Source organism: Spodoptera frugiperda, chromosome 11 (assembly GCF_023101765.2).
Source record: "Spodoptera frugiperda isolate SF20-4 chromosome 11, AGI-APGP_CSIRO_Sfru_2.0, whole genome shotgun sequence".
Classification (NCBI taxonomy): Eukaryota; Metazoa; Arthropoda; class Insecta; order Lepidoptera; family Noctuidae; genus Spodoptera; species Spodoptera frugiperda.
The window spans coordinates 7,994,171-8,017,704 of record NC_064222.1 but is presented as its reverse complement, the minus strand read 5'-3'; the positions used below and the strand labels follow the sequence as shown (position 1 = coordinate 8,017,704).

Genomic DNA, 23,534 nt, shown 5'->3' with positions numbered 1-23,534 from the left:
GAACGGGGTGGCGGTGTTTAGTCAGTGTCTGACACTCCTCTGTCACTCACACAAGGCGAGAGAAGACATTGGATGATTTCCCCCCTTAAAAAGGTAAACAAAAATGAAACAAACGCAAATATATTTTCGTTACTTTATTAAATAATTTCATTTTACAACCAGTATTGAATGCAGTAACATTTCATCACATTATAGTACGTACACATAATAATTAGATAATTTCATAAATTGGTTACAGACATATAGACGCAATACGTACATGTAGAGAGTAATGGAGTATACAATTACAAGAAACGCTATATTGAGGAGTACATACTTTTAAAGATAATCGTCTAATATTAAAATTACTATAACACAAACCAGTCATGAATGGAGTTTAAAAAAAACATGTTCTATTTAACTATTAGATATGTTTCAAGTCTACGATAAAGCAACAACTCATTTGTAACAAATAAATCATAGTTTAACAGTCTGATCACACGAATATTACAAATTAAATAATAAAAATGTATATGCCATCTAGTTATTTACAAAAGTTAGCTAACTAAATAACAAAGAACCTAATATTATTTTGTAAGTTACACGCCTCTAGGCCGTCTAAATACTGACTGGCTGGCCGGTCGCCGCGCGATCTCTAAACAATTAATTAATTCCCTAATAATTCTACGCTAAATAAATTAAAGTCCAAGCCTAGGTATAATGGCGCCGGCGTTGTAGTACTCAGAAGTTCTTCTTTATTTAAAGATATTTTTAAATCTGGAATGCATTCATTTTTAATACCTGGCAACACTGGCCAGGACACCAGCGCCATCTGTCTCTTAATCCACTGAATTACCTAAACATGTTTATCGAACGCGTTAATAATTTCATATCAAAAGCTTTTTCTATGAATACATGAAAGTTTCGAATGTATATAATAAATCGATTAGTGTATAATGCCATTCAAAAGTGGTAATATTATTGTTTTACTGAGCAGTCTAATTTAGGAGCCATCGTTACATTGAATTCCAAGCGTAGAGTACCATTGCTACATCGTTTAATAATAATCATCGCTGGTATGGGGTGCACATGCATATTTGATAAGAACATTTCATTCGCACTGAGGAGTCTCTGATCTCACACACAATTTGACAGCTGTCACTTTTGACAGCTGTCACTTTTGACAGCTGTCACTTTTGACAGAAGTCACTTTTGACAGCTGTCATTTTGACGTTTGTTTTTTTTTTCAGTCGAGCACGATATGGGGCGCGGGCGCGGGCGTGTGGGGGCTGCAGAAGACGGCGCAGAGCGCGGGCAGTGCGCGCGTCAGCAGGCCGGCGCCGGCGCCACCGGCTTGTTGTTATGCGAACGATTCTTTAGTCGGACTCATCTGCTTGCTGGAGCCCATGCTGGACCGGCTCTCGCGGCCTCCGGATGATTGGGATCTGGGGGGAAATGGAAGAGAATTAATATCATTTAACTTAGCTGGACAGATCGTTCTCATGTCTAGTATCTAGTTTTGTACATGTGTTTGTTTATTTTGTGCCGAAGTCTACTATAAATTATTCATCCATATAAAAATATGGGAAATAGAAGTAACACACTTCTTCATTGAAACTATTCATTACTTTACCATAGATACATCAGTTTTGTAAACCATCAGAAATCCATTTCAAAGAGTTATAATTAAAATAATCTTGAAACATTATTATTGGTATTAATAAATACATACTTCTGCGTGTCTAGTTGCACGCTGTTCCTAGACGGCGCGGAGGGGCTGAGCTTGTGGTTGGCCAGGAACGTGCCGATGGACTCGTCCGAGCTGTAGCTGTCGTTGTCGCTGCAAATAGGAAGATATTTTAGTTCATCATTAATCAGTATAATAGTGAAATAAGAGATTGCTTCAAATATACATAAGTAAGCCATGAAAGATAAGTAGAAACTCTAGCAAACAGCATATAGATTAACTAGTTTTTATCAACTGTTTACTGTATGTAGATGTACTGGCATTTGTACAATACAATTCATTTTTAATCAACTTTAAAATGTATACCTATTCTGTTTTTTTTTTTCAAACTGGCAACACATCTTAACTGTATTACCACATACACACATAACAAAATTATTATGTAAGTAGAATAAGTACTTTTGCGGTGCACAATATGGATACATTCAATCAATTCATGTTTGAAAAATCATCACTAACAGAGACATAAAATAACCAGTACATACCTATCAGTATCCCTGGAGTCCCCAGGACTGGACAGGTCGCCGGCAATGGCCTCCTGCAGCGCGGTGGCCCGTCGCGCGGCGAGCCTGGCCTCGTCCCTCGCGGCCTGCGCCTCAGCCGAGGCGGCCGACGCCGCGGACTCGGCGGCCGCCTTAGCGCGGTTGGCCTCGCTTAGCTTAGCGTTCAGAGCGCTGTTTTCTTCTTTAAGTTCTCTGTAATTAAGTTGATGGAGTTAAGTAAGTGCTGTTAACTTTAATATTAAGTTTTTAGGTGGAACAGAAACAGTCGTATTCAGTGACTAATGGTTAACTATTTCTTAGTATCGATTTTGTTCCGAAAATAATTGCTAATGGCTGGGTTAAGTAACCGTTAAATGGCCTAAGTAAGGCGTACGGCGGCAAGTAAATAACGTGACCCAGGTGAGTAGTCTTTATTTTGGTTTAAAATTAGGCAATTTACACATATTCATTTTTTTCTCCCTAATTCAGCGACCATTTGCACGGTTTTGCATGACGTTGGAAAGCTTCACGTGAGGTTTATAGCAAAATCAAGAGATAAAGCAGAAAAACTAGGGTAGTATGGGATTTTTACCTCACTAAACCGGTGGTCACCCTCAAAACCTGTAAGGGGTATCGAGTCCTCTTAATAGACCTGCTCCGGAGCCCCACCCTAATTCAGTGACCTGGCTAGGCTATACTTATTCTGCAAATATAAACTACACATACCTGAGTTGCCTAGTAAACTTGCGCAGCTCGTCGGCGGCGTGTTGTTCCCTGGCGCGCGCCTGCCCCAGCTCGGCGGCCAGTTGTTCGTGGGCCTCCCGCAGCCGCGACAGCTGCCCCTCCAGGCGACCGCGCGCCGTCGCCTCTAGTTCCAGGCTGGATTCTAACTCCTGGGGGGGGGGGGGGGGGGGAATTAGTATAGTGTTTAAGTGTTTGTAAGGTTGTTATTTGATGTTCTTGGTGAATTTTGGATAAATTAATGTTAAATATTGATATTATGTTAAGAAAATAATCCTTTTTTATATTGTTAAACTAGTATCTCTATCTGAAAGTATGGTTTTCATTTGTTGTTTGAACACACTTTCTTTATTTTAATTTGTAATAACTTCTCTATTAAATGACTTTTGTTCACAAATTAAAATATGAAACATAAACCCTCAACAAAACTGAGGTAGAACCTAAAAAAAAAACAATTTGAATCTAAAAACATGCTTCCAATTTTTCTCTAAAAATCAATCTTTGCTTCAATCCTTGCAGGGGTACAAGTTATTAAAAGAGAATATATTTGAGTATCGCACCTTATTCCTAAGTTCGAGCCTCCGCTCAGCCTCGGCGTGTCCGTGCGAGTGTCCCGCCTCGGCGGTGGCGAGCCTGGCGGTGAGCTCGGCGAGCTTGTCCCGCGCCGCGCGAGCTTCCTCGGCCGCCGCGTCGGCGCGGGCGCAGGCCTCACGCGCCTCGCTCTGCGCTGCTACTAGCGCGCTTGTACTGGATCGGTATTTCTTCAATAGCTGTTGAGTGATATATTGGGTTATTTGTTATCATCATCATCATCATCATCATCAGCCGAGAGACGTCCACTGCTGAACAAAGGCCTCCCCCATTATTTGGTATGGTCAAATATTATTAGTGTTGTTTTTTTTTATGAAATCTTAATTTTTTTAAATTATGTAACAGCATATTATTATTTGGTATTGTTGAGAATATTTTAAGTGAAATAAATACCTACCATGAATAAAAGTAGAACAATTTCAACAAAATTAAAATCAAAGTTAAGTAAATTAGTTTTGTAATCATTCAAATATAAGATTACCATTATCATCTCTATAAGATATTTTCCAAGTCCAGCAATTGTTAAAAAAAACATGAAAAAGAATGGCGAGTCAGTTAAATCAAATTCCAACAAGAATACCCGCCTATCTGCGGCAAAGGAGATGAAAATCCCCATGTAACCTTTACTTAAAACCTGTAACCAAATCCTTACCTCAGCAGCCTCCTCCTCAGCATCATCGAGCTGCGCCCTGGCGGCGGCGGCGTCCCGGGCGGCCGTCATGGCGCGCTCGGCCGCGTCGGCCCGCGCCCGGCTGGCCTCCTCCAGCGCCGCGTTAGCCTCCGCAGCCTCGGCCTCCGCAGCCTGACGGGCCTTCGTCGCCGCTCGCACTGCTAGCTCTAGGTCTTCCACCTGGAGAGAAGGTAGGGGGAAATTTAGTAAAATAAACGTACTTTATAAGCAAGGCTCGGATACCGGTTAAATTTTCAAACCGTTATTATGTACTTGTACGCAAAACCTTTACACTGGGTTTCGTTCGCGAAACCGGTTTTTTTAAACCGGTATTTGGAACAGTATTTTCATAAAGGTTTTTTCGGATTAACCGGTTTAGAGCAATAAAAACCGGTTAATACGACGCACATCAAAGAAACGCCGCGCGCTGTTCAGCTTATTTCAATAATAATATTTCAACGCGTGTACCGACATGCCCCTCTTCGAATAAACCGGTTAATTTAGGTTAAAATAAAGTTCTTTAATGTTCACGTTCTTAAGAAAAGTTCGGAGGAAAACCGATATAAACCGGTATTAACCGGTATTTTTTAAACCGGTTCCGAGCCTTGTTTATAAGTCTTTAAACTAACATGATCACTAATACTAGAATTGGAACTTGAAACGGGATATTTACCATGTTTTTCTATGAGTTTCCGATATTTCGGCACTGTTGCAAGCGCCATGATCACAGATGAGTTTAGTAAATATCCCGTTTCAAGTTCTAATTCTAGTAAACGTATTTTAAATGTATTTTATTATTTCCTATGAAAAAGAAGAATCTGATTTCAAGAATCACAATTTTAAATTGTTACTGTGTGCTACATAACAAGGGCCATTTTTTTATAACGAGCTGGCTCTTTACTTTATTTACAGTTTAATACAAACATACCTGGTTCTTGAGCTGTCTAATCTGTGCTTTAGCGCCTCCCTCCTTTTCCTTCTGTTCGAGCATCGTTTGAGCGTCGCGGAGTAGAGCGCGGTATCTCTTCAGGTCCCTGGAAATAAATTGGAATTTAATTTTATGAGCCTTGAATATTTCGAGCAAATCTCATTTTATTTAATAGATTTACAAGTAAATATTTTTTCGTAATAACGCGCAGACTTGTATTACTGACTTTGCGCAACAAACTGCAAAGATTTGCGCATTAGACCCTTTAGGAGTTTAAGTTCAGTTCTTTTTTTTTATAATTCGACGTTTGGCCGCTATCTCACCTGATGGTAAGTGATGATGCGGCCTACGATGGAGCACGTCTGCCCATAAGCAACCTATTCACTCGGGCCTTGAAGACACCCAGGTTATACCCAACAGGAAACTCAGACTCCGGCAAGGAGTTCCATTTTAAAAGTTATAGTAAACATTTCCTTTGCGCAAGGGTTTGTGCACGTTTGCGCAAGGGTTTGTGCACGCTTGCGCAAGGGTTTGTGCACATTTGCGCATGTTTGCGCAACCCTTTTACACTATAGTCTACTACTTATTTATTCAATTATCATTTTAAAAATGAAATGACATACCTCTTTAGCCTCTGCACGAGTTGTTGCTGGTCGTGTGTCTCGGCCCTGGCGGTTTCCTCCAAGGCGGCCAGGCGGCGCTCCAGCTCGTGTCGCTCCCTCAATAGGAGGCTGCGCTCCGAGTGCTCGCTCTCTAGCTGGGACTCCAGCACTGGAATAATTGGGAGTGATTATAAGTATGGGCTGGGGAAGTTTATTACTGTTGTAAATATTTTTTTTGACTATTTTTAATAAAGTTGTGAAACTTTATTATTAATAAAACAAGCCAGCTCTAGATACCAAGAGCAGTTTTTTTTTAATAGACATTGCTCCTCACAAGATTTGTCTCCTGTGTCGTGGGTGCGATTACAAATATAAAAGTTCACATGACACCCAGACCAGAAACAACAATTTGTGGATCACACAAAGAGTTGCTCCGTGTGGGTTTCGAACGTGCAATCAATTGTGCAAATTCAATTAATGTTGTAAACATTATTTTTTTGACCCTAGACTAATAAAGTTTCACTGCGTCCTCTTGATACCAAGTGCGGATTGAGCTCAATGACATGTTATAAGTTATTAAAGAAGCTTTGAGACTATATGCTTTTGACTCGCTTAGCCAGTATGATTTATTAATTTTCTATATTGAAATCAGTTTAAAAAAGAGTAAAGGTTATTTTAACGCCAAACTTAGTAACTTAATACCTGCAAATCTACCACAATATAGCATTAAACAAAAACATGCCTTACACCCTAACAAATAGAGTACAAAACCACTCACTCTTAAGTTTCTTGGCAGCGTTGGCCCTGGTCTCCTCCATCTCGTCGTCCCGGGCGGCGGCCTCGAGCCTGGCCTCCTTGCGTTGCTGCTCCAGTAACATTTCTAGCCGGAGCTTGGAGCTCTCCAGTAGCTGGGAGATAAATAATCATGTTTAGTACAAAGTTTTTTATGTGAATTTGAATAAGAATGGTTTTAGACGTAGAATTCACAATTCTAAGGAAGTAATGTGCTAAATGTATTATTATGTACCATTTTTCATATCACATCAGAAAATTTTTTTTTGTAGATTCGTTTAAAACACAAATTCTATCCTTGGTATTAGGATAGGATAAAATCTTTAGAAAGGAATAGGTACAATACAGAATCAGTTAGACAGTGACAAGCAATTATTACTATGAATTTAAAAAGAAGTAATTTATGACCAGTAGACCGAAAAGACTAAAATACCAGTAGACCGAAAAGACCAGAGGACTTAGTACGAGTTTGTTTTACGTTTAAAGAAATCGAATCGCGATTGCATTCTGTACTGTAAGCAATCATTACTATGACTTGAAAAAGAAGTAATTTGTGTCCGAAAAGACCAAAAGACCAGTAGACCGAAAAGACCAGAGAACTTAGTACGAGTATGTTTAACATTTAACAAGATCGAATCGAGATTGCATTCTGTACTATGATTGCTTGATTTTCTTCAATGTAAAGCAAACTTGTACTAAGGGTACAGTAGACTAAAAGACCAAATGTAAGAAGAAGTAGACTTGAAGACCGTGCGTCTATTCACCTGTATCTGGCCGGCCAGTTCATCGAGCTCCTCCTCCTGGTCCCTGACGCGCCGCTCGAGGTCCGTCTTGGTCCTGCGTAGAGCGGACAGTTCGTCCCCGCCGCCGCCGCGTTCTTCCAACTCACGTGTCGCTGCAGCCAGCCGTTCTTCTTTCAGCTCCAGTTCTAGACGAGCTTCCTGGTGGGGGGGAGAAGAAAAAAGAAGATTTTAGAGTTAGAGTCGATTAATATTAATAGAGTTGGAGTTGATAAAGGTATACATTGTGAAGGTATTCTTTTGATCATTTAAGAGAATAAAATTCACCCCTTACGAAAGTTGATTATTTAAGAAGATAACTGCTTAGGATGACCAGGTTTGTATATAACTCTGACTTAAATATGACGAATTCGGTGGCAGATTTCAGCATATAAAATTTTTAATTAATAGCAAAATCGTACTATTTGTATGGTATTGAAATATGTACAATGAGTCATCAACTTTTTCAAAACACCTGATAGCAAGCATACAGCATTGCCTTGCAACACCAGAGGAGTTTTTTTTTCATGGAATAGGTGGCAAACGAGCAGACGAGTCACCTGATGGTAAGCAGTCAGCGCCGCCCATGGATACCCGCAACACCAAAGGAGTTACTGGTTCGTTGCCGGCCTTTAGGGGATTTTCTACACCATAATTAAGTCTGGTTTAAATAACAAGACGGTCTACTCACAGAGAGGCTCTGTTCCAGCGCGTATTTCTCGGCGTGTGCCTGGTCTCGCTCCCTCGACAGTCGCTCCTTGGCGCCGCGCTCGCGCTTCAACTCCTCCTGCGCCGCTTGAAGCTCGCCGTCGAACTTACGCTGCCGTTTCTCTAGTAGATTGTTGCGACATGTCTGGGAATTAAGGATAGTCTTTAGTAAGTATGGTTTTAAAAATATGTACTAGTGGAGTTGATCAAGTAGCTGTGAATGAAAGATAGTCTTTAGTACCTAAGTATGGTTTAAAAAATACTAGTGGCGTTTATCAAGTATTTTTTCCAATGGGCATCGTTTTATTATAATGCACCTTATAAGAATAAAATTAAAATTTTTACTATATAAAAAACTCGCGGTTCAGATAAAATATAGTTCCAACTTTCGTCAAGAGATGGCGCTTTTTATTTGAGACCGTTTTCTTAATCACGGTGTCAAGATTCTCAGGCAAATTTTGTCGCAGTGTTAAGATTCTCAGGCATTAGTCCCCGATTTCATCAGTTACGTTGCAAATTCCATTTACTGGACACAATTTACGATTCCGTGCAATTATTAAAAGGTTTTTCTAAAACCGCAAAATCTTAGCTCGACTTGAAAACCGAACCGATATTGTCTCCCTACTTGGTAGTCACTCTTACGACCAATCGACTGACGAAGCAGCCCGAAAGACCATCAGAATAACCATTAACTAATCTTAAATGAAATAATATCAAGTTCTTCAGGTGTACCAGCTTACCTGTTCATCCAGCAAAGACCGAAGGTCTGCCATGTCATTGGTCAGCTTCTGCAGCTTGCGCTTCCATTGTGCAGCCACCGCCCTCTGCTCCTCCACCTCTTCATACGCATCTTGGACCTGGAGGCGAAAGAAACATGATATTAGAATTTCTTTACTGTCAAACGAGCAGACGTGTCTCCTGATGGTAAGAAATCAGTGGCGCCCAAGGGCACATGAAACACCAGAGGAGTTACAAGGGCGTTGTCGACCTTTTGGGAGGAATTAGACTTCCTTACTCAAAGTCAAAGTCAAATCATTTATTCCAATTAAACCATAAATACTTAGGTACTTTTGAAACGTCAACAAATAAATAATATTCTGTCTGTCAGTGAAGCTAGGTGCTCGTTCCAAAGTGTAGCTTCGAATGGAGAAGAACGAGCAAGAAACTCCATTCGTTACTCTTTTAAAAAATATATGTTTACAATTTTTCTGATACATTTCTCACTTAGATGATCTCATTCGCAATCGAAACATAACGCAATATCTCTTGATTTGTTAGTAAGTATAAGCACGGCACTCTTTTAAGATAAACGTCTGAAGTGCATCTAATCATATCTAATCAAGATCTAGATGAAAAATGCAATACTATCATAAGTACTTACTCTTTGAAGAACTCTCACATATTACCTACTTAAAAATAACAGTTTACTCGCGTAAATATACTAAGAAAAGCTCTACTAGTTTCGAGTCACAGAGGGACTCTTTATCATGAGCAGCGTGCGCAGACGCGGCGTTGTAACGCAGCATATTAGTTAGTCAATTTACCGCAGTACTCAGAGTCATTTAATGCTTACTTAACCCAATCCTTAACATGATTTTTCGATACAAAATCGTTACTAAATGCAGCAGTTAGTTATTTATAGGTAATGTAGTATGTCTCACAATAGTTATTATAAAAATGTTATCTCTCTTTCATATGTAGTCCCTTTCTTATTACAGATCTAACGTTTAGACAGCTAACGATTGTGCCTACCCCAGACAGGCACAAACAAACAACGATACAAGCTTATTTAATTGTGTATGTACCTCTACTATAATTACGAAAGCAAAGAGTATTAAAACGCTGTACACATGTAGTACATGTACATTGTACATAGATATTTTGAAACGTAATCCGACCCGCGCCGACTGCGTTGGACCGACGCCAAATGTAACCGATTACTATAAAACAAGTAAATAATTATGTTGGTACACTCATATGCGAAAATAAGTGTCCAACTAACTAACGTTATGTATTTTTCGTTTAGTCTAACTACATAATATATGGGTACTTATTATTGTAAAGAGAGGAAAGGTATAATTCTTAAGTTTGTTTGTTTGTATTGAGTAACTTTCAAAACTACTTTTTTTTTTTAAGTGGGGAAAGTCATCCAATGAGTTTTCCCTCAATGGGAGTGTCAGACTCTTATTGACTAAAAACCACCCCGTTCCTACTCCTGCTTTACGAGCCGGAGCTTCGTTAAACCCTCTAGGTAGTCCGAAGCTTCGTTTCAAAACTATTAGACTGATATCAGTATCAGGAAGTCATATAGGTTACTATTCTTTCTTCAATATTCTTTAATCGAAACCTTCTCGATTCGAGGGAAATCCGTTAAATTCCCCAGTCAAAGCTGCAGACAGAAAGCTAGCATCTACACAATATTTATAGTTTTTAAAAAGTTTTCGTGAAAATCCCAAGATGATTCAGAACTAATTTATTTATCGAGAAAGAATTTTTAGATGCGTATTTTAAGCAGGAACCTTGACATTGTTTATTTTAAACAGTATAAAACCGTTAGAATGAGTCAACAGTACAGTATTTGTGATTTTTCTTAATTTTAAGTCAAATATTGTTGATTAGATTTACCCCGCGTCTTCCCATACATTAAATTTATAAGTCAATAAGACCCTTACTTTTGAATTACTCTATCTATTAAAATAAATCACATCAAAATCCGTTGTATACTTTTATAGATTTAAGTAGACATATAGCGTAGGACGTCCACCCACAAGGTGGACAGACGTCCTGATTAAGGTCGCAGGGAGCCGCTGGATGCAGGTCGCTTCCAACCAGCCAATCCGGAAGTCATTGGGGGAGGCCTATGTTCAGCAGTGGATGTCTTGTGGCTGATATGATTATGATGATGAAGTATACATAGGGACAGACGGCGGACACCAACTTCGTTTTATACTATGTAGTGATTTTTCTACTTGATTGTACATCAAAAACATTGATATTAGAGTTTACTAACCTCTGGCTCACTCTCCATCGTATATCATTCAGAAAAATTAAATACTCGTACAATATTATTTGCAATTACGAATATTTACTACGACGTAAAATTACAAGCGACAAGGCGACGTAAAAACACACATCTGTGGATGTCAATACCCTTTTGACGTTTGAAATATATTTCATTGAAGATTTTTCATAGTATGAGTATTTTATACATATTTCATTTTATATATTTGAGTTTTAAATTCACTTCAATTTTGTTCAGTCACTTGTCGGTATTCACTACATTTGTAAGCACTTAATTTTTGAAAGTGTGATATTTAATGATATTCAATGTATTCTGTTGATGAAGCGAAAGAGGTATGTAAGAATCGTAGCAATTGGCGTTCCATAGCCTCTGCCTATCCCCATGAGAGACAGGCGTGAGGTTATGTATGTATGAATGTGATATTCCTTCAACGTTCACAAAAAAACAGACTAATAAATACAATTATCACTTTAAAACACAAATAAATAAATTCCACTTTCACTTAAACAATTTAAAATGTTCTTTAAAACATTAAATAAATGGACTGTTTCCTTACATTCTCAATAAACAGACTGATGACACAAGTACCTAATAAAAAACAGCTTTATCAGCAGTAGAAAGTGGTTCAATATGAAAATGTATTAAATAACACAACGTAGTAACATATTTATCACTTTTTAAATGCATGTTCATAAGAGCAGACGCGTCAGCTTTTTATTTTTCAATTTAAAATACACCTAAATAATGATTTGAGTACCTACTTAAATCTTTCGTCACATTGCTTCGGCATCGCTACGTTTCAAGGAAAAAATATTATAGCTAGAAAGCTATTTAAAATATCAACATTCAACTGAATATGACTCACTTTTCGACAAAAAAAAAAAACAAAACTGAAACGATAACAAAAATATCACACTTTCAAAAAAAGAATAGCTTTAAAATCACTTTAAAAAAATTAATATCACAGTTTCAAAAATAAACAAGTAAAGAAAATATTTAAAATAGTAATTTCAATAATAGAACATCTCGAAAATCACACTTTAAAAAAATCAATATCACAGATTCAAAAATGAATATTAAATTAAATAAATAAATGTTTAAAAAAATCGTCTCGCTCGGTCGATAAGTGACCGAATTATGCCGATAAAGAACTGAGATAGTATCGGGATGAATTGATAACGTATTCTGAACATTGGGCCAAGGATGAGATAAGGCAAGATAAAATTTACTATAACACCTAGACGATAGGCCTCTTCATGTATTTACTATGTTGTAATCATACGGCCTATGCTGACGTCATTTAGGAATCTGATGATGTCTAATGCTAATATGTGTTTAAGTTCGGTTACGTAGATATTAGACATATAAAATTTACTGAAATAGGGTCTTGAATTAAGTATATTTGTCTCTCTCTAACGTGCCTATTTTTGAGATGGGGAAAATCATCCTGTTTTCTATTTCGCTTTGGACAAGGCGAGAGTGAGAGACTTTTACGGATTTTGATGAAATTTGGTATACAGACAGGGTATGAGCTGACTTGAGTGATAGGATACTTTTTATTCCACGGAAACGCGGGCGAAGCCGCTGGCAGAAGCTAGTAAATTGATTAGAGATGATCACAATTACAAATATATTATATTTTTCTTTGACATCATTACGCGAATCATCACTACGTATACCTTAAGAAGTAACCTACACTTCTGCAATATATACTAACATAATATTTTCTAATACATTAATACCAGTCACTTGACTTGACAGGTAACAGGCAGGTACACAAGTGCCAACCCTAGGACGGCGCGCGCGCCGGTCTAGGTCATGGATGGCCCACTAAAAATACGAACACGCTATTACGTGGACACGCTAATGTTTTTGTTGAAACCACTATTTATTATTAGTTTTACTGTCATTATGCAAGTGAATTGTAAGGTTTCATTTTTGAGGGATATTTTAAAATTGATGACGACGTGTGTCGCGTTTTTTTCCTATAACTATAGGCCCCGGTGTGGCTTGAAATCAGACCGGTTACTTCGATAAACAGTTACGTAAGTAAGCCGTAAAATATAATATAGCATATTATTGAAATAGTTATGTGAAAGTATTTTAAGAAGCAGCTTTCCTAGTTCCTACTATTGAGCAAAAAACGCAAGTAATAAAAAATATTAAAACACAATGATACCTATGTTATTTATTCTTGGCAAACATATTAAACAACTATTAAATGTTTGTGGATTTTCAGAGCGAAAAAACTCATTATATAAAAATAATTCTAGATAATAGTATTTATAAAACAATATAACTTATATATAAGTATTATTTTATTCCATGAATACCAGAGAATGAGTTCATAAAGTTATTTCGGTTACAGAATAATGTATTAATATAATGTTTCAATGACAAATTCTTTGCGTAAAAATAAATGTTTCAGTGGGCGGGCGCTGACACGGAAAAACTTCATAAAATAATAACGTACGATATTATTAAGACATTGTAAACAAACATAAGAAACTACGTGGTATTCCTATGACGTGGGACGGGTTAAATGCCATAGATATCATCTATTAAAGTGCACCACCTAATTTTCGTTTAAGTTCCATCTTAAGAGTGCTTTTCCACCATAGATGTGCTATGTAGCTATGTTACGAAGATGTAATAGTAGTGAAACTATGTAACCGTTTCCAATGATACTAAGCTATGTAGCTCGTCGAGTAAGATACGCAGCTCGGGTATGCGATGTACCGATATTAGGGAAGCCATCCATAGTACGCATCTTTCCATATAAAACATGCATGACTTGGGTATCAAACCCAGTCTTCTTGCATCGTTATGGCATTACCAACTATTCGCTAAAGAGATGTTAGGTAATTAAAACTGCGTTAAAACTACAATTAGTAATATGTAAATGAGTTATGCATATGTAGATTGCATTTAAAGATAAGACAATTGTAATTTTTCATTTAAAAATTTATGCAAAAATTTAATAACTAGACGCCTAAATTTATGAGCTAACCTAGGCCTCATTTTACGTAAAAATACCTCTTTAATTACTTCATGGTATGTAATAAGATATAATATTATCACTATTCATTCTTATTTAAGTCCCATTTTGGGTATCAAAAATCGAAACTAATTATCACAAAATTGTAATTTCTTTCACAAAATACAACAAATCAAAATTATTGCAAAACATCGTCCATCAAAGATGCATCAACCTAAGACTAGCACTTTCCAAGATTAGCGCAGACAGACAGGCAAACAAACATTTTTAATGCAACGAACTATGCTGACGTGTGAGTATAGGCGGACCGCGGGTAAATAGGATAGCTATTTTTATCAAGCAAATATTTTCTCCAGCTGGGCGATGTGCAGATCGTTTTTTTAATAGAAATTGAAGGCTATGCGAATGTATCGATTTATATTTCAGACTATCTTTGCTTTCCACTAAAATTATAAATGCGAAAAGTTTGTACATACAGTCATGTATGTTTGTTAGTCTTTTACTTAAAAACTAATGAACGGATTTGAATGAAATTTGGCAAAGAGATAGATTATAGTCTGGAATAAAACATGAGGGGAATAAAAATGTTATACCTAATGATAATACAAATATACAAAATAATACTATTTAAAAGAATCATATGAATATTATGTAAGTAGATTCGAGTACTTTTGCGATGCCCAAAAGGGCCTATAGCTAGGACATATTACAGTATTAGAATTGTAGATCACACTGCATACTATGGATGCATTAAACTAATTTGATTTGATTTGATTAGGATACTTTTTATCCGAGGAAAAAGCGAAGCCGTTGGAAGAAACTAGTATCTATAACGATAATTTACCTACAGAACAAAATCTAAACAGTTTCTAGACATACTAAGTAGTTAGTTTGCAAGGAAGTTGTAACGTTTCGTGTTTACATAAATAGGTTAACTGGGAACGTCGTATGAGCCATACCCTGCCGTATTGTTTTGTTTCGTAGTTAAAACAACTTTGTATTGACTTTGTATACGGTGTTTATGTGGTTATATGTGTCAATAACGTTTCTAAAGACTACATTTACATAACCTCACGCTTGTCCCCCATGGGGGTAGGCAGAGACAATGGAAGGCCAATTGCTGCCATTAAGAGAGAGTTAAGAGTCAAAGTCAAAATTATTTATTTCAAATAGACCAAGCAAATATAATTAATAACGCCTGTCTGTCGGTCAGTCCTCTAGTGAAGCTATTTGCTCGTTCCAAAGTGTAGATTCCTATGGAGAAAAACGAGCAAGAAACTCCATTGGTTACTCTTTTTCAATCAGATTCAAAATACAATTCTTGGTTACATTGTTTCGATTGCTTCAACTATGTGAGAACAATTTAAAGCTAATATTCAGTCAAAGCGATAGAAAAAGAAAATAACCTTGAATACGGTACCTAACTTTTATCCAGCGAATCTCCAAAAAAGTGAAGATACTATAATGTTTCATGTCATCACTATCCGATCCTCTAGATAATTTCACAGAATCACATTGAACGCCGTGGTGGTCACCGGTGACCGACGTTAGCGGAGGATTTGCCTTCAACAGTTTTCTATTGGCAGTCAAAGACTTAAAGACCCTTACCTTCTTCTCCAGTTGTTTCTTGACAGTGACGAGCTGTTCAAGGTCATCCTCATGCTGCCTGCGCAGCTGAGCGCGGAGGAGTTGCAGTTCCCTGTGGGCCCTCTCGAATCTTCGCTTGTATTTGTCTCCAGAGGCTGCAGCATCAGCTTCTGAGCCTTCAGAGTCTGATGGCTCAGCGCCACCGCTGTCGGCGGAACGCCAGTGTAGGAGCTCGAGCTCGAGTCGTTCTGAGGCCTGCAGGGAAATAGAAGTTGTAAAGAAGCTAAGAATCATTAAGATGGTAATTTTTAATTTTATTATAAGTTTCGTGAGACATACAAATTAATTATTATGTTATCGGCTTACTCACGTAACTGTTTGAGGAGGAATATGTGAATAGTATGGCTTGAAACTAGTTGAGTTCCTCGTCAAATAGTAACGTGAATAAGCTGATAATATAATAATTAATGATAATTTTTGATATCAGAGTATTGATGTCTTACAGAGTAAAGATTTGAAGACAGATTGATGATTCTTATACAGCAGAATCTACTGGTCTTGGTCGATCCAAACCCAACAATGTCCACAAGCTCTTTAACAAATTTGTTGAACTAAAACATGACGTTACAAGTCTACACTTTAACCATAAAAGAAGTTCACTAGTCCTTTAAAGGATTATTTTAACGTTTCAAAATGATTTCGGGCCATCTGGTAATTGGTAAATGCCTTTCAACGTTAGAATTGAAACTTAAAACGGGATATTTACCATGTTTTTCAATATTTATGAGTTTCCGATATTTCGGCACTGTTGCAAGCACTGATACATGGATAAACTGTTTATCCGTGATCATAGCGCTTGCAAAAACATGGTAAATATCCCGTTTTAAGTTTCAATTCTAGTGTTAGTGACTATATCAGGTTGAAAGCCTTTCAACGTACCTGCTGCAATCGTTGGTTGTTGGCGAGCAGGTCTCGGTTGTCGCGTTCAACGCGAAGTCTCTCGGCTGCTTCGGCATCAGCGCGTTCCGTCGCCAGTCCAGCCGCTGCCCGTTCTTCTGCGAGCTCGCCACCAACTTCTGATAGCTGGAGAACAAAGAAGATGGTTAACATTTTACTTCAGAAGAAACATAAATGTTTTATTTCCCCTATCAAAGATATACTCTTAACAATACGTAGTGTTGTTACAATGATTTTGTTAAAAACCTAAGTACCTATACCATTGGACATGGTGTTTGCTGGACATCGATATTAAATATACTATTTGAGTTTGCTAGACACCGATGCAAAATCGAACGATAAACCTTTTGCTCGACAGTCATTCTAGATCCTTATTACCTACACTAAAGGCTTCTTCATTAAAATAGACGCATATTACGATACGCACTACGTTAAAATTGTCCACAAATAGAAAGACACAAGTAAGCAAGTCAAATAGAAAGGATAATATTTATTCAGAATAGATAATAACTACGACTTCCTGATGCAGTAAAGAGAAGTGCATAGTTATGGCCCATGCATTAGAAGAGCCAATTCCGACGCAGGATTACGACTTAAGATAACGATGCTCGCAAAAACACAAAACTTGTTTCGAGAAGAAATAAAATATGGAATTTAAGACCATTTCAAAGCACATCTTGAAGACAGGAATGGTCAAAGGTGATATTTAGGAATTTAGAGACCAAACTATGGGCTAATAGCCAATATTAAAACATAAATACTTTAGAGTATAAATGTCCGATGTAAAATGGTTAATGAATACCTACTTCCAGTCCAGTAATGGCACGTACAAGTCTTTAAATTATTCTATAGTCTTATGGAGAGAAATCGTTTTAGTTAGAAAGTAGATAATTGCAATGTTCCTAGTCGTTAGCAGTTAATACCTGACTACCGCGTAAGACATGTGATTAGTGCTCCATAACAATAATACGACACCTCGCTTATTAATCGACTAGAATTATGGTCTTACTGCGTTAGCATAACGTAATGCTTGCTTTTCTCTCTTCGAAGTGTAATAGAACATTTACATCTACGTTTTAATCATTAACGTTTCTAGTTTCATAAAATAAAAGATCAATTCGAATTAAATTAAGACTAGATATGAAATAATTAATCAAAACACTAATGCATCTACCATGATTTTGTCTCTGCATCATTCGAAAAAATGCCCATAGCATTAAGTCCACCAATGTATATTGTTGGTCTAGGAAGTCTTAAATAAATAAAGATGTTTTCAATCTTAATTTTAGCTGTTGCATTAGCGACAATTATTGAGAAAGATAAATAATAAATAAAGTTAATGTTGATAACAAACTTCAATAAATCGGTTAACGCTGTTGTTATTAACTTATGACGCGACAATTACGTGCCTGAATGAAATTAACTAAGCGGCAACATTTCAAACATAACAAGTTAAATTTGGAACGCACTGACGCTGAGAGTAGGTGGCCCAACTAACGTATAAACAGTCTGGCGAATTCGCAACGCTAGCAACCTTTAACTCTTGCCAAAAGCGCACACAATTCCTACATAAAAAATTCACAAACGTTAGAAAAAAGACAAGCTTCCTGTTTCAATTTGAGTGACAATGTCGTAATACCCCGTTGACTGACAAAGGAGAGTCGCGCGTTAGAGATGTCGTCGTTGCGCGCAGTCAACAATGACAAAAAAATGTTTTGGCAACCGACGCGCGTGCGGTAATAGAAAGCCAACTGCCACAGTTCCAAGCGCCACTAGCAGCCCATGAAACTATCCCAAGCAGCCGGCGATAATTTATTACGCTGTATTAGCCTTATCTTTACGAGCATCGCGAGTTTTCGAACATTTGTACGCTATGATTTCTTAAACTAATCGTATGCATGAGTCACCTCGTCCATTTCGGAGACAGTTGTCCTGTCTTCCGAAATCCCGCGGCTGGATCGGCAAACACTGCTGGCTCGGCTGCCACTCCGGCTGAATAACGTGAAACCCTTGATCATGATGTTCGTCGCTGACTTCGATCTTCCAACTCTCCTCTTTCTTCCATCGAACATCATGTCAGAGTCATCTTTGTGTCCTAATCTTCGCCATTCATCCATAACATGATCAGTTCTCTGTAGAAAACTGTCGATCTTGTGGCTCAAATAATTGGAAGACGTTCCTTCTTCCATATGAGCTGCTATTGGCTTGAACTTTTGCCGGATAGGCTGTTTGTTACAACCGAGCACAAATGACATATTAGCATCAAACACAACAGGGGCTTGTTCTCGAGATCTTAGTTCTTTTAAATCTACACGTTCGGAGCTATCACAGGTTTGTGGATACATTCTTCTTGGAGTAGGAGTTCTGTTGTACATCGTAGAGTTCATACTAGAAGAACGAGATAATGGCACATAGGTTCCGTTGCTGCTGCATGTTGAGTATTGGCTTGCTGAACTACGTACACTGCTGTACGATAGCGGACTAGGAGACCTCGACGTCAACAAATTAACAGGAACATGTCTTTTAGCAAGTTCTGCTATGGAGCCCGTCTCTACTGAAGCAGAGGAATTGCTTCTTCTGTACGGGCTGGGAGATCTACTTACTAAACTTCGTCCATTTTCACCGTTTGGCTGCGTGATTGTATGGACCTCCTTCAGAGGTTTCGTTACAAAAAGTTTCTTGCCATTTAGAATAGAAGATGATGGCTTTGGTGGAACTTTTTCGTCGAAGTCGATTGGCAGTGTCTTGGATTTTTTCACTGGTAGAATGGGTCTACTTGGCGGAGCTTTAGGCGGTTTCTTAGGCGTTGTATCCAGTATGGGTGGTGACAGAGGTCCGTTGAAGTTTGGTGGAAGAGACCCATTTCCATTGACAGGCGGAGAATACACGCCATTGCCGTTCGTTACATTTTGGTTGTGGTCCGGTATTTGCAGTTTTAGTGGGTTTGAGCTCGTCCCGTTGACGGCGACGGCTTCGGTGCTCGGCGCGTGTGGCATTTTGGTTTAGGCTGTTCGCTTGCGTTTCCTGTAGCGGAAGTGTCGCGAACGTTGAAAGTCCAGTGCCATTTCACAGTGATCGTTGCAGTATTATTGTCGCGAGCGTTACGGGATGCGTCGGGACATTAGTTGGAAATAGAACCGGCGCGAGAGGGCTCCGCGGACGCACTGCGCCGACTATCTCGGTCGCCGGGCCGACGACGCGGCCGCTCGACTATTTTAGTTTACTTAGATGTCGAAGTGCACACGCGGCTGACACGCTCTGGACCTTCAACATTTAAACGTTCGAGTACGAAGCCAATGACAACATTCATACGTCCGAATGTCCTGAATCGAATAGTGAGGACGATTAAATCAATCAGAACAAAATATTATGCTACCATTATACAATTATTCAAACAAATCGGGAGAAGTAGGTCAATCGATATGCATGTCAATAGATCACAGGCGCATTGGCAGGATAAATGTGCGCAGACGCTAACGTCCGGAAACATTGAAGGCCGAGATTTGTTTGTCAAACATTTCAAGCTTCCAGTACCCACGCGAGAAACTTCGAAAATAGAAAGAACCAGAATTAACCAGAATTTTCCATGTCATAATCATATAAACATAAAACACGTCATTACGTGAAAATATGAATTCATTTATTTAGAACCAAGAAGTAAACACGAAGCGTTAGTGAACATAATTGCCAATTAAATAATACATACAGGAATATCAGTATTGCTTACGCAAATCGATGCCAAATATGAGACGGGAGCATATTTCATAAAGCACTTGAATTGTTCGGACAGTATGGATACACGTTCAGTAAATAATAACTGTCGTTTGACGTAAATGCAATGAAACAGTAAACTGTTGGCAATCGCTAAACTAAACGTTGGCAAGGAAATTTTATAATTAACGTAAATGTAAAATGTAACTATAGCACCCGAACTTGTTAACTTTGGCAAAAACAAGATGAATGCCAAAAAGGAGGATTCAACTAAGTGGGTAATATATGAAAGTATTAAACAATTTGTTGTGTAAACAATAACTAATGGGAAAATGCCAAACACTGAAGTCTGTTTCATGTAAGAATGATTTGATGATTCTCTTAAATATTTAAAAGCTATAGTGTATGACTAAGATGAAGAGATAAATTCAGCATAATACCAAAGTTTGTTTGAAAGAACTGTTGCAGGTTTTAAACAAACCATCGAAATTACTGGAGGAATGCAAAACCAATGCAATACATAGCTGTTAAAATAAACAGTTAGTTACAAAAGAAACCAATTATCAAAGAAATAGAAATAATCAGTACAATACAATTCTAAACAAATTGTGAATTGAAAACGCTTGCACAGATCTGACCAAACATTGATGACATTGTTGAGTCACACCAAAGCTTGGAAACAAGAGAAAATTCTGGAAAATCCGCCAAAAATGTGGAACGAAGATATTTTTATAGGAAAACTAGCGGACCCGACAGACGTTGTCCTGTCTACACGTCTTTAATTTGAAAATTTTTTTAATAAGCTAAAACATTCTGGACCATTTTGATGAAAATTATTATTCAAATGTTATGACAATATCTAACGTCATTAATATTTGACACTGCGATGGTAGCGCCGTCTGTCAGATCCAATGTAAAACATTCCAAAATCAACAACTACTAATAAATTAAAAATTAAATAAAAAAACATTGTCCAGCGGACAAAATTGTGAATCTAAACCATTCTCAGATCCCCTTGAACACACACAAAAAAATTCATCAAAATCGGTCCAGTCGTTTAAGATTCAGTGACATACACACTTACAGAAGAATTATATATATAAAGATGGTAATTTAAAGTTGCAACTGAGGCGAGTCAAGTCGCTAGATTAATATGTAAGACCGGGTCACGTCAGCCGTCAACAAAATAGCAGATGATAAACTCGCATGTAATAGAATGTGGCACCGACTATACTGTAAACCTAGATTAGTTTTTAAATACCACAACGAAGATACCTAATTATTTACACACATTTGTTCCAGATAATTCGACACATTTAGAATGTATTTTTGACATGTTTTCATTGCAAATTGCTGGAGTTTTATAAACGAAGTAATAATACAGAGAAAAATATCGCGTTGAATAGTAACATTAGTCTTTGGAATAAACATATTGAAATAATTTTGACAGCAAAGCGTGAAGACGCATTTAACAGAACATGGGTTTTTTGTGTGCCACGAATGCAATAAATATTTAATTCAAACAAAACTAAGGAAAATGTGGATGAAGATGATGATTTTCTTGAAAGAGAGGACGAATGACATGGAAACTTTGGAACTACACACAATATTTCTTCTCCCGATGAGTTTAGAAAAGAACCTAACATAAAACTAAATAGATTGTGCAGGACGGACAAATGAAAGCTGCTCCAATTTCTACCGCACTGCCCACTGCCGGTCAGATGTTCCAATAAGAAATAAATAACTGGTCTCGTCTCGTCTGCCAATGCGTCCGCTTGATGCAATCCGTTCGAAACTAACAATGCTGACAATTGCGCAACCAATTTCAAATGGCTTTTTAATCTTCTAGCGGTGAAATGGCGAAGAAAAGACCAGAGTCTAAACTATTTTTAGGTTTTGAGGTCATACGTGGTATAGAAAATATTAAATGCAAAGAATTTTAACGAAAACTAATGATGGAAATGCTTATGTCTGCTTTGATGAGTCTCGAAGCCGCTAATTGTACATATAAGATTTAGCTTCAATACAGAAATATGATTTATTCATTGGTCAGACAAAAGAACAGGTTGCATTTTTTAAGATATTAAATCGAAAAGTCTCTTGTAAAACACATGATGTGTCATGATGAAGACAAGATAAAAACAATAACAAAGGCAGCTACATAAGATTAATAGTGCAATGAAAAAGAAAAGTATATACAACATAACAATCTCATAAACACAAGTAAATAAAGAAAGTGATTCAGTGAAATCGACAATACTGTGTCACACGCTCTCGCGTACAACGAAAAACTCGATAAGTAGCTAGGTAAGTATATAATTAAAAGTGTTTCCAATCAACTTGCTTGAGATCATCGATCATCTTTTTGTAACACAGCCATAATAATCGATGTTACTTTTGCAGTCATTGTCATTATGGTTTAAAAGTTTTATATCGATTTTCGCGCTCATTGTCGCGGTCGAGTCGCGCGGGAATCGCGACGCGTGTCTGACAAAATGCACGTCTGTTCTGTCACGAAAATTTCAAAATGGAACGTTATTTTAAATTCAGTTCGAGAGAGAATTATTGCCGCGAATTAAATTTTATTTAAACTGTGGTTGGATTAGAGTTTATTTTTATTTTTATCAGCTAATAAAATATGAGAAGCTTAATCAGTTGCAGTAATTCGCTTGTTTGTATCATTATTTTTTGTATAAATAAATGTTGTGTATTTCCGTTTGACTTACATTTTCTGTCACACATCATAAGCTTTTCAACGAATAGCGTAATATTGTATTTAACTATTCATATTTTGCATGATTTGTGTTGCGTTACATGTCATTAAACGATAAAAGTATTTTTGTAAATGAAAAAAAAAAATCTAAGTAATTTGGCAACATTCACAAATTACATACTCTAAAACTTCATCTGTGAAATAAATTAATCTGATAGTTGGGTTATTGTATACCTACTATGTGTATCACTGCCCACGTTCAAGACTCAGGGTTAATATTTTGATGCTTCTGTCTCTACTACCAGTTTGAGAATAAAATTAGTGATTTGTTTGTTTGCTGTTTACCATAGGTAACAATCAATTTTGAAAATTGATAACGACTTCCTTCAACAACAACATTGACATAAAAAATGGCTTCCTCCAAATTCGTCATGGCCACTATAGTTTTCGCGTAGCGTTCAACCAAAACAAACGCGGGAACGACTACTAATACATTGATTTCAAAAGCTTATTCCTGGAGTAACAGC

The 23,534-nt window shown here is 37.5% G+C and overlaps 1 protein-coding gene across 4 annotated transcripts in view; it reads right to left on the bottom strand.

The window, feature by feature from the left end:
• Positions 1-119: 119 nt before the first annotated feature.
• LOC118274585 (unconventional myosin-XVIIIa) overlaps positions 120-23,534 on the bottom strand; it is a 297,865-nt gene continuing 274,450 nt past the window's right edge. For all 4 annotated transcript variants that reach the window (XM_050696858.1, XM_050696857.1, XM_050696859.1 and 1 more), the window contains 14 exons: positions 16,566-16,709; positions 15,648-15,881; positions 8,760-8,876; positions 8,003-8,164; positions 7,297-7,473; positions 6,519-6,648; positions 5,762-5,909; positions 5,139-5,244; positions 4,193-4,390; positions 3,510-3,719; positions 2,935-3,101; positions 2,212-2,421; positions 1,712-1,819; positions 120-1,424 (listed from right to left, as the gene is read on the bottom strand). In XM_050696858.1, the coding sequence (XP_050552815.1) occupies positions 1,340-1,424; positions 1,712-1,819; positions 2,212-2,421; positions 2,935-3,101; positions 3,510-3,719; positions 4,193-4,390; positions 5,139-5,244; positions 5,762-5,909; positions 6,519-6,648; positions 7,297-7,473; positions 8,003-8,164; positions 8,760-8,876; positions 15,648-15,881; positions 16,566-16,709 (2,196 nt within the window). In that variant the 3' untranslated portion in view covers positions 120-1,339. The remainder of the gene's footprint in view (positions 1,425-1,711; positions 1,820-2,211; positions 2,422-2,934; positions 3,102-3,509; positions 3,720-4,192; positions 4,391-5,138; positions 5,245-5,761; positions 5,910-6,518; positions 6,649-7,296; positions 7,474-8,002; positions 8,165-8,759; positions 8,877-15,647; positions 15,882-16,565; positions 16,710-23,534) is intronic.